We start from the raw sequence: 16864 nt of genomic DNA, 5'->3' as shown, positions 1-16864 counted from the left end.
TTGGTTAGATGGGGATCTAAGGACAAAGGGCCATCTGTATAGACCACTAAATTACAAACCGTTTTGAGTGGGTAAGGTGAAGGGCCATTGATTTCGGGCCACCATGAAAGTTCCCATCTGGGGGGGAGAAAAAGGGCCCATTAAGGACCTTGGTCCTTGAAGGGTTAAGCTACATAAAATTGGTTGACGTCCATCTGCGCATTGTACCCAAGACAGAGGCCAAAGGGGATGATCTTGTTAAGTAGTCCGTTGTCTTCCCAAATGAGAGAGAGCAAAAATTAACTTGGTATCATTCACATGATAGACAGAATAGTGACCCAAACTCAAGCGAAAGTGATGCAAGTGGGAGCAAGTAAAATTGAACAGAATCTGAGATAGGGCAGAATCCTGAAGGACTCTGTAGGTGAGAGGTTTTAATCTGAATAGAAAAAGGATCGATTTGGTTTGTTTGGAAAGATGGACCTAATCCATTGAAGAAAACTACCCCTGAATCCGGTTTCTTTAGATGTAAGAAAGAGGATGCGGTCATCAGTGGTATCAGATGCTGCAGAAATGTTTTATAATAATATCAACATTACCTGAATAAACCAGCTTTCTTAAATCATGGATTGTTGTGCAAATTTATATTGTATCACAGATGTGCACCTGCCTCAGGCATTGAATAAAGAGTTCTGTTCGGTAAACTGTTGTCGCTGGAATAGGCTATTTTGTTTCTACAAGCTTGCCCAGCTAGCAAACTAAGGAAATTAGGTGGAAATTGCTTGGGTCACCAGGATCCTATGTATGTTATCCAAGCAGTGCTTGTTTACTGTTGAAAGATATTCATAAGCATTCCCCTGTTGCATGTATGTCAATGTTTTTTTTTGTTCTCTGTACAAATTAGGGGGCGGACAAATTAAGTGGCACAAAACCCTGTCATTAAAAAAATTCTGTTCCAGCTGTATGGTTTGGCTTTTTTGTGTCTTCCTACAAGGGTCTGTGCTCCATTCAGCCACAAATAAAAAAGCCTAAGAATAAAAAAATGAAGTTAAAAACTTCAAGTGCCCAGACACGTAGGTTCCAAACCAAGACCCAGCAGTCCTAAACCTAAGTCAATGTTTCTGCAGGAATGGAAGGTGCATCCTTGCCCAAGCACAGTCCCAGGCAAGTACATAAGGCCTGATGTACTGAAAGACTAATCGCAATAATGAGGTTGTAGCTTTCACCCCTACTTTTGTGACCAGCCTTTAATTTTGTGGTGCGACCTATGCACTAAAAAGTAATGTTGCTAAATCTCACATCTCGGGAGGGTAAGGGTTGTAAATTTACCTACCTAACAAATATTAATTATGCAGGTTGCTAGTTGCGACAGCCTGTTATTGACTGCAAACACAGGGATGGTGGCCTGCAAGGAACAGCAGACCACCACGCCTACATTTACAAATGGGCAACTTTATAAAATAAATTTGAAAAACAGCCCCTGTTCCTTAAGCTGCTTTAAAAAAAATAATTTCCCATTTCAGACCACTGCTTACTCCTCATGAGGCTGCCAACTCTATTCCTGAAGGGTAATGGGTTCCTAGAGAATTACCGCACCTTCTGAGGTGTTGGTAAGTGTTCAGTGGTTTTATGACTGGATCTGTAGTCGCAAATCATTGATACATCGCTATCTGATTTACAAAAAGGAAGGAACATTACTTTTTCAACCCTTCCTAATTGTGATTGGGTATAGGTTGTAGAACCCATTTTAAGAGTCGGCAATACTTTTCTGACTTACAAAATAGGTTTTTAAATACAAAATAGACCTCTTGCAGTTGCAAACACTGAATATGCAAAGTGCAGGGTTTGCGACCACAAAAGTTATTTGTACCTTGAGCTGAAAGACTTCATATTGGTTTGCGGAGATCAGGTCACTTGTGCTTTGCCAACATTCTCAGTGCGTCTTACATGGGCATCTATAATTAAGGTTTAACCGTAACGTAGATAAGGCAGACACACACAGCAGTGTCTCTTGTTTGGTTATTTTATGGCCTAGAAGGGTCAGGGGAAAATATGCCTGCGTCTGTGGCCTGACGCCACATTTCAGAAGCCACGAGGTGCCTTCTGCCCCCTGAACCAGCAGCATAACTGCTATCATACAAGTTGATTCAACTCTCTGCCAAACACACACATCTCCTATGCATAGCCTCGTCAGTCCCTTTCATATCTATCTCATCATGCAGATAACTCTCACACAACACACTGTGTTTGCATCACCATAGCTTGCATCATCTATTCTCAGCATCATCCTTTTTAGGGCTCTGTTTATCCCTCAATCTTTTTAAGGCAAATGGCATCAGACAACACAAAATATTTTTAACTAGTATAAAAGGCAACATCTTTGGCCTAAGGCGCTCATTATTTGTTGCCATCATCCACTTATCCTAGAATGGGCAGGCCATGCTTCCCCAGGCACTCTCTTGATACACAGCAAAAGACCTTCATGCAGGAATTCTATTCCTTCTAACCTACACTACTGATTACCTACAAGAAGAGCTGGTGCACTTGCTGCCATAGCAGGACCATCAACAGCTGCAAGTGACTAATTTTACGTATTCACCCATATCCTCCAGCCGAACATGGTCACCCATGCATCCATATGGAACTGCTCATCATAGTTCAAGCTGCTTTATATGCAGTTCCAAGATCTTCTGGTCTGGAAAACACTCTGTACAACTCCAAGACTCAGTTCAAGGTAACCTCCTAAGCCAACATAATGAAAGCTGCCTCCAATAAAAGCAAAGCTCTCTTCAAAGATATAAAGAACTGTATTAATTCTACGCCAAGCTACCCAACAGGACATTTCATAGACTAGAATAGCGTGATCAACAACCTCTTCAAGGTGAAGATTGACAAAATCAGTAGTCATTCTTACTTTAACGCCCTGTTATGCACCAAAGTGGTCACACTTCACACTGGCCATAAACAAACTTTCAAGATTATTCAGTTCCTTGTAGGTCACTTCATCAATGAGGACATGGACCTCTGACAGCATGTCTCCTCGTCTACTTTAAACTTTCTGAGGGTTTTGACATTATCAACCACCATGTCCTGCTTAACAATCTAATTTCACAGACTGCTTTCAATTACATGATCTTGCAATGTTTTGCATCCTGCCTTACTAATGTGTACATATTGCAGAATTGCCATTAAAGATCCATTTCTTGCCTACATGGGTGAAATAAATGTCCTATGTTCTCATAATCCTAGACTATCCACTGCCACCCTTCGAGATTGTACCGTATAGGGCTTCACAACTCAAGTGACTGATAAAGTAGGACTTGATCACTCCTACTGTCTCTCCGTTCCCCCCTGCATCACATTCAATATTTGTTGCATGCCATTTAAGATTTTCAACTGTTACATGCCTTTCAACCTTCCAGACAACCTCAGGATTGCCAGTGGTCAAAGCAACACAGGCAATAATGACTTTAAATGCAAAAAGGGAGGTTCAGAACACAAAGCTTCTGAAATGCATCCAGTATCTGAAATACTATTCCCCTACAAAGATCTCTCATCGTCCTACTCTCCTCCACTCCCAGAAGGATTTGGAAGACATATCTTCAAGGCACATCATGTGTACACTTTAGTACTCAACTACTGCATCCTCACTTGTAGGTAGGAAAAATGTCTCTGCCCCTTTACACACCTAACCTAGTGCACACTCTCCTTACCTCTGTGTTTGCATTCTCTAACTACCCTTATATACAGTAATTTCCAATAGTTTCACCATATTTGTCACTAAAGCATCTTGTATGCAATTAATGGTTTAGGAATTGTGTTTTTAATAAAGAGAATATCATTCAGGTTAATGTGATTCCTAATGTTTCTGGTAAACTCGAAATAAAGATTCAGAATTTCAGAGTTCAACATAGCAGCACCAAAATGTTCAGTTATTACCCTGTTGTGTAAGCATCTATTCCTACACTATGATGTCCAAAGTCATTGTCAACTAGAGTGGTAGATGTTGTTAACTCAACACCAATCTGGAGAGGCAAGATGACAATGATAGAGAAAAGAGTAGATGAACGAGACACCTAGTGGAAAGAACAGATGTTGCCTATTTATTTATGGACATCATGTATACAGAGTAGGGAGTATAGTGGCAGGGGATCGTGAGAACATTTAAAATATAAAAACCCTCCATCTGTCTGAATTAATATCTACTTGTTCTTTGTTATGTCATTTTTTTAAAGCTCCGATGAAGTTGTGCAGGAAGTCTGCGAAGAAGTCTGGTAAGAACAGAGTTCCGCTCAAATTCACACCCACTTTTCTCCTAGAAAAAATCTTGTTCTGTTGAAGTTAGTTATAAATAATGTATTGTCCTAAGCATCAACAAGGCCCAGCAGTGTTACAATATACATTTACTGTACAAATAACAGTATATATTAGTGCACAAGACTAAACAAATGCCATTTTGTTCAAAAGTGTAAACTTCAGATTTATGTAGTTCCATATAATTGGAACAGATCTGGGAAGTGATTCATACATTGAATGATTTAAATTGTAGCGTGTCCTTGCAATCAGTGTAATCTCACAAAGTTGCTCAGATTGTTTGCTATTTACTATTATATGAGCTAAACATCTAGAACATAATTGTAATTTCACAGAAGTACATTTGTCTGGGAAATACTACTTAACGTCAAAATACCTGGCTCCCAATATCAAACAACTTGTAACATATACTGTGGCCGTGCATTTAAACGGACCTTGAAGACTTTTTTGATGCATTGGTAAAAGCATCTTAACTCATGACTGTGTATGAGATAGCCAGGCAAAAGACAGAACTTAAAATGTATGTGGTCTATCTTTCACTAAATATATCCTCGTTGGGATACTGCTAGATACTGACTGAAGGTGTACAGTTTACTGGGTTGAATGCTAACACGAGTTCCCAGTCCTTCATTTTTCTCAGGTCCAAAATGAGTATCTGTGAATTGAGCAAGAATTATATCACCCGACTGCCTACACCCACTTCAGTTTATGGGATGCACTATATAAGTAGCTATTATTATCACTATTGTTAATTGTAGTAGTAGTCACCTACAGTCCCTGGGTTTAGAGTAATTGCCAATAACATGCACACCCCTACTCTCAGTTATTACTCAGTTACTATGGTACAGTCAGCCACGTGTACCTTTATGAGGCACATTGGCTCACATTTGTAGCCCCCTAGGGCAAGGTGTTCGGGTTTAGTCACCTGCACCCCTTGTGGGCACGATCTTTGCCAGTCAAATGCTCCCCTTGGATGGCGGGGTATAGTGCTGGTCAACTGCAGGCCCTAGGTTAAAGGGCTCTTAGCTAGTCCTCTCCATCCCCTGGATGTTTGCCACCTGCCTTGTCTCTCTGTTAATGCCCACATCTCCTCTTTGTGGGATGGGGAAGCTGCCCAGTATTACACCGTGAGGTCACTTGCCTGTCAGAATGTTATGCAGTTCCCTGCCCTGGCAATGCCAGGCATCTCTGCCATTGGTGAGCAGGGCCTTTGCTAACTGTCAATATTTAGCTACCTTCTGCCACATCTACCTTCTGAGCTGCACACTGACTGCTCCCTGTGGGCATTGCCACATCTAGGTTCAGGGCCTTACACTGCATGCCTCTGGTCCCTACCGGGGCCTTCCTGTTAGGACCACATGTCCCTACACAGCCTTACATTGTCATCTTTAGGCCCACCCTTTGCCATCCCATTTTAAGCTCGCATATAGTTCTAGATTCCCAAAAGGTCTGTATCTGGACTGCAAACTTGGCCTTCAGAGCCGACCACTGTTGGTCCACCGCCCCTACTTGTAGTTCTTTGTCTTTAGCACCGCATCGAGCTTCAGAACCCTTTGTCAGTGGCAGTGCCAGAGCCACTCCACAGCTCTGCCACCCCAAGCTATGAAGGGCCTTGCTGACAATGAGGAGGTGAAGAGTGCACAGGCTGCTACCCGACTACTTGCCAGAGTCTGCAGGCGTCAGAGACCAGCTTACCCCATGAGCACAACTAAGTCTGAACAGCGACTGAAGGGAATGTGAAGTTCATACAAGTGCCACATGTAAGATCCAGCATTTGCTTGTGCCAACGAGCACCTCTGCTTTCCTTGCCCATGTCTCTGTTCTCTTGCTCTTCCCCTCCTTGCTGCTTCATCCTCATCAAGGCAATATTGCCTTCTAGTTTGAGCGCAGAGTCAGGATTGAGCCTGTGGCAGTGCTGGCCTAGGTGTGAGTGAAGGGAAAGTCATGTGCCTGAGCGACTACAGGGTGAGTGGCATGCCTGCCTGCTTGAGTGTAGTGAGAGTCGTATCCGTGCAAGTGCAGGGGAGAATTGTGCCCATGTAAATGCAAGGGGGAGAGTGCAGGGTCCACAGTGTACCCATATGAGTGAAGGGTGATTAGTGTACCCGTATGAGTGCACAGTCCTAGTATTGCTGCATGATTGAAACAGGAAAAACTGGTGGAGTCCCACTGTCCCATCACCTGGTGCACATAGTACTGCTGCCATAACAATGTTTCAGTGGGGTCAGAGGTCTGCCAGTGGAGACTGGAAAACGGAGGGGAAACTGAAACGTCTGGGAATTTTTATGCAAGTGATGACATTTAAAGGGAGTAAATATATTCAGCAGGTTCATTGGCTCGTAGGAGGAGCAAGGAATGTCTGAGAGAATAGAGTTACCATAGTCTAACTGAGAGAGGGCAGTGGCTTGCACCGCTGTGCAGAAATTGCTATGCTTTAGGGTGCATTCTGCGTTTAAGCTTTTTAATGGGTGATGGGAGGCTCTTACAGGCTGAGGCATTTGGGAGTTCACTTTAGATGGGTACTGGACAAAAAAACAAGTAATTTCTCCCACTCTTCTAGGAGAGGGTGAAGCCATTTGTAGTGTCGTCTCCAGCCTGGGTACCCGCGAATACCTACGCCACACACAGAGTTTAGTATTACAAATCTTTATTTGTGTGCATGTAACTTCTAACTCAACATTCTAAACCTACGTCACAGCTCTACAGAGTCCGGTCGGAGCCAAAAAGGTTCCGTCATAAAGCTCGCAAGACACTACATCTCCCTCTCTGTTAAATAGAAAAATTACAGTTCTGTTCAAAATCAGTGTGTATGTATATATATGTGTATATATATATATATATATGTGTATATATATATATATATATATATATATATTTTATCTACTGGCGGTCGCCAGTAGATAGTTATAGTTAGGACCGTGTTTCCATAGGAAATCCGCAACATTCTATTTGGAATAACTTTGGCGCCGGTCGACGAATCCTCGTGAAATTTTCAAAACTAATGGGGCGCTACGCTCCGCTCCTACCCTGAAAGTCTCGGAGGGATTCGTCAAGCGGGGGCTGAGAAAAAAGGGGGGTCCCAAAACGCGTTTTCCCCATGCATTTTCCCATAGGACCTTTAGTCTGAGCTACAGCCCGAACGGCTGAACAGAATTACTTGAAATTTGGCAGAGAGGTAGTCCTCAGGTCAAGGATGTGCCTTCTGTAGGTCTGGTGTAAATCTGTTCAGTAGGTCCTGAGAAAATAGCATTTAAATCAATATATATATCTGTAAGCGCGCTCCGTGCGCTTACCGTAAGCTTACCGTACGCGTACGGTGCCGTGCGCGAGCTCAATTCTGATTGGTGGTTACATGACTGTAAACATTCGAATCGGTCGAAATCAGGAAGTGTCGGCCGCCATTTTCTGTCTCTCGCACTGAGAAACAAAGGTGGGGAACGTGAAAAGGGGGCAACGAAGAGAGTTGCAGACCCCCTAGTGTTTGTCAGGGGGTCCAAGAAGGACCCAAAAGTACGAAAAATACATTTAATAATTTAAAAAAAAAATCGCGGAGTGCGCGTACGGTAAGTTTACCGTACGCGCACGGCAAAAAAAAAAAATAAATAAATAAAGCAGTAACAATCACATTTATTAAATAAATTAAAGGACCCACAAGGGAGAAAAAAACAAATGTTACTGTGTAAAAAAAGGCGAGGCGCGCACGGCATGGACTGCGCAACGTGCCGCGCACCGAGCGCCCACAGCGCGCGCCCGGTGCGCGAAGCGCACCTTGCGCGCAGGGTGTGCGCATAGTGAAAAACCAGAAAATAAATAAATAAATAAATACATAACTTAGCATTTAAAAAACCGTACAAATTCACTGAAAAAACCATAGGTTTCACACACGTTATAGTTAGGAATTATCATTTACAAAACCTTGCAAATTCACTTAAAAAACCATAGGTTTCACACATGTTATAGTTAGCTGTACATTTCACTCGTAAAAAAACAATGAAATTCCACGTTATAGTTAGATCAGGTAACTATAACTTGCGCGACCGCAATCCACAATGTGTAATTTCAGATGTCAACATTGATGTCATGAGTGATGTCACTGACCATGTCATGAGTGATGTAATATGTGACGTCATCAGCAGTTTATTGTGGGCGCGCAAGTTATAGTTACCTGATCTAACTATAACGTGGAATTTCATTGGTTTTTTACGAGTGAAATGTACAGCTAACTATAACATGTGTGAAACCTATGGTTTTTTAAGTGAATATATATATATATATCTCTGCATCTCTTCAGTCAACCTTCTTAGCGTTTTTAATTATTCAACCTGATCTGGTTACTGGAGCTGTCAATCTTCCGTGCCACATCTTCGAAGGCGGTGAAAAGGTAACAGCAGTCATAGAGTTTTCAGGTTCAGTCTTTGCTTTACCATCTCAATTAGAAGACCGATGAATCAAAGGCCGAAAGTGAGAAGAGTCTCTGGTAACAGACTTTCCAGGACAATGTGCAGTCACCATGTGTCCCTTGGCGGACACCACATGGAAAGGTTCAGCACCATATAAAGCATCAGACTTCCTTCTGCGCATTTGTTGGATGATCACTAGATGTCCTCTCTTAAATTCGATGTTCTTCATGTCTCCCCTCTTGTCTTCATGGGCTTTCATTTTCTGCTTGTTAACCAAGTCCTTTGTATGAGTTGTGTCCCATTTCCTTCTCTTGTGTTGGTCCAGTGAGGTAGCTTGGTTGTCATTGTTCTCCCAAAAATCAGAGTCGCAGGACTTTTGCCTGTGGTCGAGTGAAGTTTTGACGGAAAGGCTCATTGGCTAGAATTCAATACAGTTTTTAAGCTGAGCCTCTCAAGAATGGCACGTTGTACTGCTTTCTTTAGCATACTCCTAAAATGCTCAAGGATTCTGTTAGCCTGCGGCCATAAAGGCATTTTCTTTGGATGCTTTATGTTCAAATGTTCCCCGCTGTTAAAAGGTAGGCCAATATCAGACTTCAAAATAGCTGGAAAACCCCATGTAGCAAAGACACCATCTAGTCTCTCGATGACTCGCTCGTGAGTTGTGGAAAATGTGGATACTTATCCACGATTACCGTCATATGTTTTCCTTTATCAAGTGGACCAAAGAAATCGATGACTATTCTCTCCCATGCATGCTTAGGGAGTTCTGACATGTTACGAGTATGTTGAGTAATCTTGGTAGAAAGGAAGTTGGACAGATGACAGACCTTGAGTTCCTTTTCAACACACTCATCTAAGTATGGGAACTCGGTCTTAGAGAGCTCTTTTGATGGCAGCAATACCACAATGTCCTTCAAGAGCTACTTCAATTGTTTTCTGTCGCAGACTCTCTGGAATCAGGATTCCCGACCCTCGCAGTGTAACTCCTTCCTGAGTTATGGATAGTTCCTCCTTAACATTTTTGTATTTTTTATATTAATCATCATTAGTTAGAGGTTCATTGTGTCAGTTCCATGACTGATGTGTAGTTAGGTCTTTCAGCTTCAGCATACCACTATCATGGCTCGTGCAGTGATGATCTGGGTCAACAACATAGCAGCTGGAGTATTTGATTTCACAATGAAATTAATGTAGATTTTATCCATCTTAGATGGAGTACCCTAACCTGCTATAGACCCTATGGAAAAGTAGTCCGCATGGTTTTTATCCTTCCCTGGACGATGCACAATAATATAATTGTACTCTTGTAATCATATTCCCCATCATTCAGTACGAGGAGACATTTTGGCCTTTGGATTGCCAAATATAGTCATTACAGCTTGATTAACAGTTACCAATGTAGAAGGCTTTCTTTGCAGGAATACATGGAAATGTTCACAAGCCCAAACCTCGGCTAAACTTACTTTCTAAGGTTGTGAATATGCACGTTCTGTCTGGAACAAACATCTACTGGCATATGCCTTGAGCATTTGGGTGTCCGCCGCGCTGGCCAAGGATGGAGCCTAACCGGACTGGGCTTGCATCAACAAAAACCTCTGTATGCAGCTTTGGATTGAAATAGGCCATTCCAGCTGCAGTTTGTATGACTTGTTTTATTTTCTTGAAACTTCTCTCACATTCTTGTGATCACTTAACTGAAACATTTGTGTTTGTTAACTCTTGTAATGCAGCACATATAGTAGCAAAGTCTTGTATGTATTGGAGTAAAGTTCCCCTTTTTGACATGGTCACCCCCACTTTTTGCCTGGTATTTGATGCAGTTGCGACTGAAGTGCGCTGGGTTTCAGCTAATCAGGTCCCCAGTTCTCTTTCCCTAAAACTAGGAATTTGTTCAATTGAACCTCATTTGGCAAGAACTTTAGCCCCCTGTGTAAGTCCCTAGTAAACGGTACTTCTGGCACCTAGGGCATGGGTGCCAGAGAGGGTCCCTAAAGGCTACAGTATGTATTGTGCCACCCTAAGGGACCCGCCACCAAACTTGTTCAGACTGCCATTGCAGGTTGCGTGAAATGGTACACTCAAGTGTGAAAACACAACTTGACACACACCCTGTGTGCCATGCCCACAGACACTGCATGCAATATATGTAAGTCACCCCTACAGTAGGCCTCATAGCCCTAAGGCAGGGCACATTATATTACATGTGAGGACATATCTGCATGAGCAAATATGCTCCTGTGCTGTCTAGTATATGTTCTAGGCACTGGTCATTACAAGTTCCCCAGCTATGTGATTGCTTCACTTAAACCTATGGCATTTGGTATTAAACACCTTGTCTTAATAAATCCATATTATTCCACAGTAGTGGATTTATTAAAACATGCACCCAATTGGCACGTTAGTAGTGCACCGTGGCAAACTACCACCCTCTTAGTGTGCTGGCTGACTGGTATCGTCCAGCCTGCCACCACAGAAATGTTTCTGACCCCTTGCAGGTGAGAGCCCGCACTCAGGCCAGAATCAATGCCTGCTCCGAAGAAAGGTGTTCACACCTCCAGAAAGATGGCTAGTGATTTAGCATATCAAGGCCAGGAGCATCAAAGCCCCTGCCTCCTTTGATATGCTAACTCGACTTCCCTCAGACCTGGACGATACCACCCCCAGCCCTGAGGCCTATTTGGCACCAGGACAGGCAGGAAAATTAGCTATGCAAGGAGGCGTGTTGCTCTACCCGGCCAGTCACACCCTTAAAGTGGACTGCCTGATGTGCTCCACAAAAGAAGGGCTCCGCCATCTTGTTTTTGGTGGAATTAGAAACTCTGGGAAAGGGTTATGCCCACTCCCCACAGGTAAAGGTCTAATGGGGCGTCTAGTGACCACAAGGATAAGCAGCCCATTGGCTACTGCCCTTCGCTCCCCTGATAAATAGCCCATTGGCTACTTCCCTTCACTCCCTTAATGCCCCTGAATTCAGTAGTTAGGTGCCCCCCTGACACCAGGAACTCCGATTCATCTGACTCAAGAAGAAGAAGTACAAAGAAGAACTGAAGAACGCAAGAACAGTGGACTTGGCGCCAAACCCTGCTTTCCTGCTCCTGTCTCGACAATTGCAAAGACCAGACTCATCCTGCAGCTGTGCATCCTACAAAAGCCGCGGAGAGCTGTCAGCACTTCGCCAACCCCTCAGCTTCCCCTTTGAAGTAGAGGAGCCACTTGCTGCAATGCACCAGCCGTGAGGTCAGGTTCCCTGATCTGCTGTCCACTGAGTCCACCAATGCATCAGCCACCCAGGAAGATGTTACCATTCTCCAGGAGGTCAGATCCTTCTCCCCACAGATTTTTGAGACACCAGATCCCCCAGGAGTCACCCTGCACCTGTACCCGAGGTACCAGAGCCTGTTGCACCACTGCTGCAAAAACGGTAAAAAGTCGAGGGACTTTACCAGAGGTCAGCGCCACACAAGAAATCGTCTTGCTGTGTTTCTTCCCCTTTCCTTTGCATGTATACGTGACACAAATGTGTGTCAAGTGTCTGATACAGAGGAGGTGAAGGCAGAGGTGTTGATAGCTTTAAATGGTAAATTAAAAACACTTAAGGAATCTTGGGAAACATGCACCTCTGCGGAAATGTAAATCTAATGTAGTAGACTCCACTGCCACACACGGATATTCAGTCAACTGAGTAACATGTGAGGGAGCTGTAGTAGCCTAAGAGAAAGCACAGTGATGGCACTAGTGATTGGCATTGATTTAAAAAAAAAAAAACTCTGAAAACCTCAACTACAACTAGGAGTAGCTCTTGGGCAGCCATATGTATGATGTAGTCAAAATGGTTAGACTGAGCTATAAGGAATTATGTTGGGACTTGTAATTGTGAACAATTTATTTGCTGTAGTGGGGGGATTTTTAAATCTGGACTAGATTTGTGCACAAGTAGGTGATTGTTTGGATTTGGAACAATAGGAGTAGGTATTTGAATGGTGAGGATTTGTTTTGCTTGTGGCATTTTAGATTTGTATTCTTGTCTTTGTGTTTTCTGATTTCTTGTTTTATTTTAGCTGTTTGCTTCTCTTTGATATTACGGTTTGGGTTGTCATTATCCACTTTGAAACTGTTGTGGAAATTAGACATTTAGCTATTTTCTTTTGTCTCAGCTGATGATTTCCTGGTGGTTTGTACTGTTCTTCGGCATTAGTAGAACCATGGCAGGTCCCATTATATTCCTTGATCTGGGAGATGCTGTAGCGGTTAGTGGCAGTTTTGTGAATGAAAACTTAGTAGCCATGTCCCTTCTACAAAAAGGTATTCCCTAGATATAGCAAGACTCTAAGGACTGATGCAGCTGTTTATTGAAATTGCATTTCTATCACTCTCTTTATAGTAGCTCAATCTGGTCTTCTTACATAAATTCTAGTACACCTTGCCTGCCTTTAGAAATGTATTAACAGCTATACATTGCTGCAATCGTAACAGCTAGAAAGCCATGTTCTTTTTGCAGAGAGTTGGTGATATCACTATGCCAAAGAAAATGATAAAAATGAGCCAGATATGCATAGTTAAGGATATACTTTGTAAATATATTGCTTTATTATGGTGCTACAGTCAATATTGTTCATACAAATACTAGGGTCCTATCTACGTATCAAGCATAGGTCTTCTAAGGCATTCTGCATCAAATGTAAGTATTAGTTTAATTTGAAACACTGGGTACTAATGGAATCTAAGCAGCTTTTCTTGTGCATGATTTATTTATCTGTTGTGATTGGTTGTGCTTTAATGTAGGATAGCTGTTGAAAATGTGCCCTGTCTGCAGGTCACACCAGAGTTTTTCCTTCTGTAGATGAACCTTTTTTAGTGGCATTAGGACTCAGCACTTTACCTGTTCTAACCAGGGGTAAGGTGCTTGTAGCCGTCCTTTAAACATGGTAAAATTGGTATACATCAGATTGGTACATGTAATTTTATTATAGGTCCCTGGTAAATGGCACTACATGTACCCAGGGCCTGTAAATCAAATGGTACTAGTGGGCTGCAGCACTCCTTGTGCCACCTTCTATAGTAGCCCTATGAAACATGCCTTAGGCCTGCCATTGCAGCATATGTTTGCATTTTTAAAACTGCCCTTTCAAACTGCAAAATTAATCTTTTGCCAGGCCTAAACCTTCTACTTAATACATATACATCACGCCTAAGATAGGCCCTAAGGCTTATTGGGCAGGGTGCATGGTATTTAAAACGTAGGACATGTCCTGGCAGTTAAAAACTCCCAAAGTTGATCTTCACTTTGGCAAAGCTGGCTCTCCCATAAACCAACGCTAGGTTACCTGCTTGCAATTAATAAGTGATAACTTCAGTTTAAGAATAGATAGAGAAATGCTTCTTCTGTTCATTTAATTGTAATGTAAAGTCCTCTTTAATGGTAAAGTCAGATTTTAAATTACTTTTTGGGAAATATTACTGTTAGAAAGTTGGCATTTTCCTTCCTTAAGCTAAACATGCCTTTCTGTCAGTATTCAGTGTAATCTGACTGTTAATGGTGGTGAAATGTGTATTCCTTCCAGACAGTGGACAAAACGCCATTGGGTGTGGGAAAGGGAGTTCTCCCCCGAGCAGGATGGCCTGGGGGTTGTACCCAGTCCCTTCTGGGGCTCCTAAGGGTAGTTTGAAGGCTGTACCCAGCTCCTTTTTGACTACTGAAGATGCCAACTCTGTCATTGGCAGATGCAGCTCACACCTGGGGCTGGCTGCCCTTTGTGTCACTAGGCAGGCAGGAGCCAAACCCAGGGGAAAGGGAAACACTGACCAGAATCAGATTTAGGGTTAGACTAAAGGATACCCCCACCCACAGGCTGGCACTGGGTATAAAAGTGGCACCATCAGAACCTGAAATCAGAGCGCTCCTGGACCTGAGAAGATTCAGAAGAAGGACTGCCCTACTGTATTAAGAAGGAAGGCTGGACCTGCTGGCCTTGAATCCAGGCCCCAGAAGTACCGCCAGGAGTCAGTTGACTGGCGTTCTAATAAAGCTACAGGAATACAACAAGCTTCAACTGCCCAGAACTAGACTTTGCTGTGGCCTCTACTCTGGGGGAGAAGGGGGGCGGGGGGTTTAGAAGTGTACTCTAATGGTGGATTGGGATTTAAAGGACTCTCATCTGAAGGTAAATCCTTTGAGCAAGATCAAACTAGTTGGTGTACATGACCTGTGCTCCCATGCCATCAGCATCAAATTGCATCTAGGTCCTTTTCTACCACGACCAATGACTATTATTGTAATTTTTTACCTCTTAGTGCCATTTTTACGTACACCTTTTAACATTCATAACTCAGACAGGCAGCCATTGCCAAGATGGTCTTCCTTCCTCGTTGTCTTTATCTTGTCCAGAACTCCCCTTGCCCTCTAGGTGCACCTTTCTTTTTTCACATCGACAGCCTGGTGATCACCCTTGTGTGGGCGGGGAAGCACAGTCGGGTTGCCCCATCAGTTCTTAAGACGAACATGAATGACAGGGGCTTGGCGCTTCGGGACATGAAACTTTATTATTTCACAGTGCACCTACAAGATGCGACTCAATGGTTAACAGACACAGATAATTGGAAGAAGAGATTGCTGCAGGGAATGACTGGGGAGGACACCCTAGCGTGTGTCTACTGATGAGGAGTGGTCCCTCTGACCTGCCTACCTGGTAGGGAACACGGCCCAGGTGAGGGAGATGACAGTGAAGAAGGTACTAAGTCGGACCCCCGTTGATAGGGAACTGCAGATCTGGGACCTTGAACCCTTCCGGTCCATAGAGCAGGATAAGTCCATGGACAGATGGAGGGTGGGGGGATGCCTACTGGCGGGGGACCTCTAACCGGGAGTAGTCTTCCTCCCTTTCCAGGATGTCCAGAACACTTTCAACATAGAGTGGGGACACTTCCTTTGTTATGCTAAGTTCGAGAACATGGCCAGAGAGGTCATACTTCTATATAAAGCTCTTAAGGAAGACTTATCCAAATCTACCCATTGGGGGAGGGCAGCATGGGAAACAGATCTGGGTTCCCCATTCGAGGAATCAGATTGGTAACTTGCATGCAGTCTAGTGAAAGGGGTCTCCTGCAATAATAGCAATAATAGGTTTATGCTGCTACACTTTAATTTTCTGCAACGTACATACATGACTCCCGCTCAGCTTCATAGAATAGATTGCTCTAGGGCAGTGAAATTTGCGCATTGCTGGGAGGTGAATGCCGCCCTTCCACCGCTGGCATGGCAGTGTGCTGAGGTACATGGATTCTGGAGGATGGTGGTCCCGAGAGTGGGGGGGGCACCGCAGGTGTGGTTGTCCCCTGCACACCAGGGGCGTGCTTGCTGGGGATGGTGAAGCGGCCCAGGAGATGCAAGACATCCTACAAATTTCTGTAATTAGCATTGCTCTTGGCCAGATGCAAAGTGGCTTTAGGTTGTATGGAATCCGGGGTGGCAAGTGTGGGTCTCTGGGTCTGTGATGTGTTATAATGGGGGACTGCAGAGGAGCATCACACACATCTCTCCCGTACTGATGCGAGGGTACCCGAGGAATTGGCCGCCTGGAGGCACCTGTTAGCGGAGGTAAATACATATGGGGCTCCGTACTCTGACACTGACCAGAGTGACCATGATACATGATGGTGTACACTGTGATTAGCTGATGGGGTCACCTACTGCGGATTTCACTGATGCATTGGTAGGGTCGGCTTGTGGACTTGGTGCATGTACTACTACTTTATTTGTACAGCTTGTCAGGTTCAGGTAGGCAAGACATGGGGCATGCTGATTGCACATGATGATATGCACTAACTATTATGTTCAATGTTTTGTTAAAATGCAAACTAAAGGCTTAAAAAAAACATTAATAACGCTAGTCCCTCTACCTGGATTTTTGTCATTTTGGTTTCATTTTGGTTAATAAATTATACTCTATTTTACTAATTTGTTTTGGCATTTTTATTGTTTTGAATGTCAACTTTATTACTTTTGTAGTACTGCACAGTACTTTATGTTGTTATATTGATTTGTATAGCGCACTAATCACCGGAGAGGGTATCCAGACACTTGGCCAGGTGTGTGGGTATGAGGTCTCCAAGGTCCTTATACAAAGAGCCAGGTCTTCAGCTTCTTGTGGAACTAAAGAAGTGAGAAGGAG

General features: G+C 43.4%; 1 protein-coding gene across 4 annotated transcripts in view; it reads left to right on the top strand.

Annotated features, from left to right (window-relative positions):
* The window catches only part of LOC146785794 (von Willebrand factor A domain-containing protein 5A-like), a 310735-nt gene that overhangs the window by 235728 nt on the left and 58143 nt on the right, over nucleotides 1-16864 (top strand). For all 4 annotated transcript variants that reach the window (XM_085635059.1, XM_085635061.1, XM_085635058.1 and 1 more), the window contains one exon: nucleotides 4215-4253. In XM_085635059.1, the coding sequence (XP_085491185.1) occupies nucleotides 4215-4253 (39 nt within the window). The remainder of the gene's footprint in view (nucleotides 1-4214; nucleotides 4254-16864) is intronic.

The sequence above is a fragment of the Triturus cristatus genome, chromosome 11, assembly GCF_964204655.1.
Source record: "Triturus cristatus chromosome 11, aTriCri1.1, whole genome shotgun sequence".
Classification (NCBI taxonomy): Eukaryota; Metazoa; Chordata; class Amphibia; order Caudata; family Salamandridae; genus Triturus; species Triturus cristatus.
Note: the sequence above shows the minus strand (reverse complement) of the source record. Positions and strands in the feature narration are given on the sequence as shown.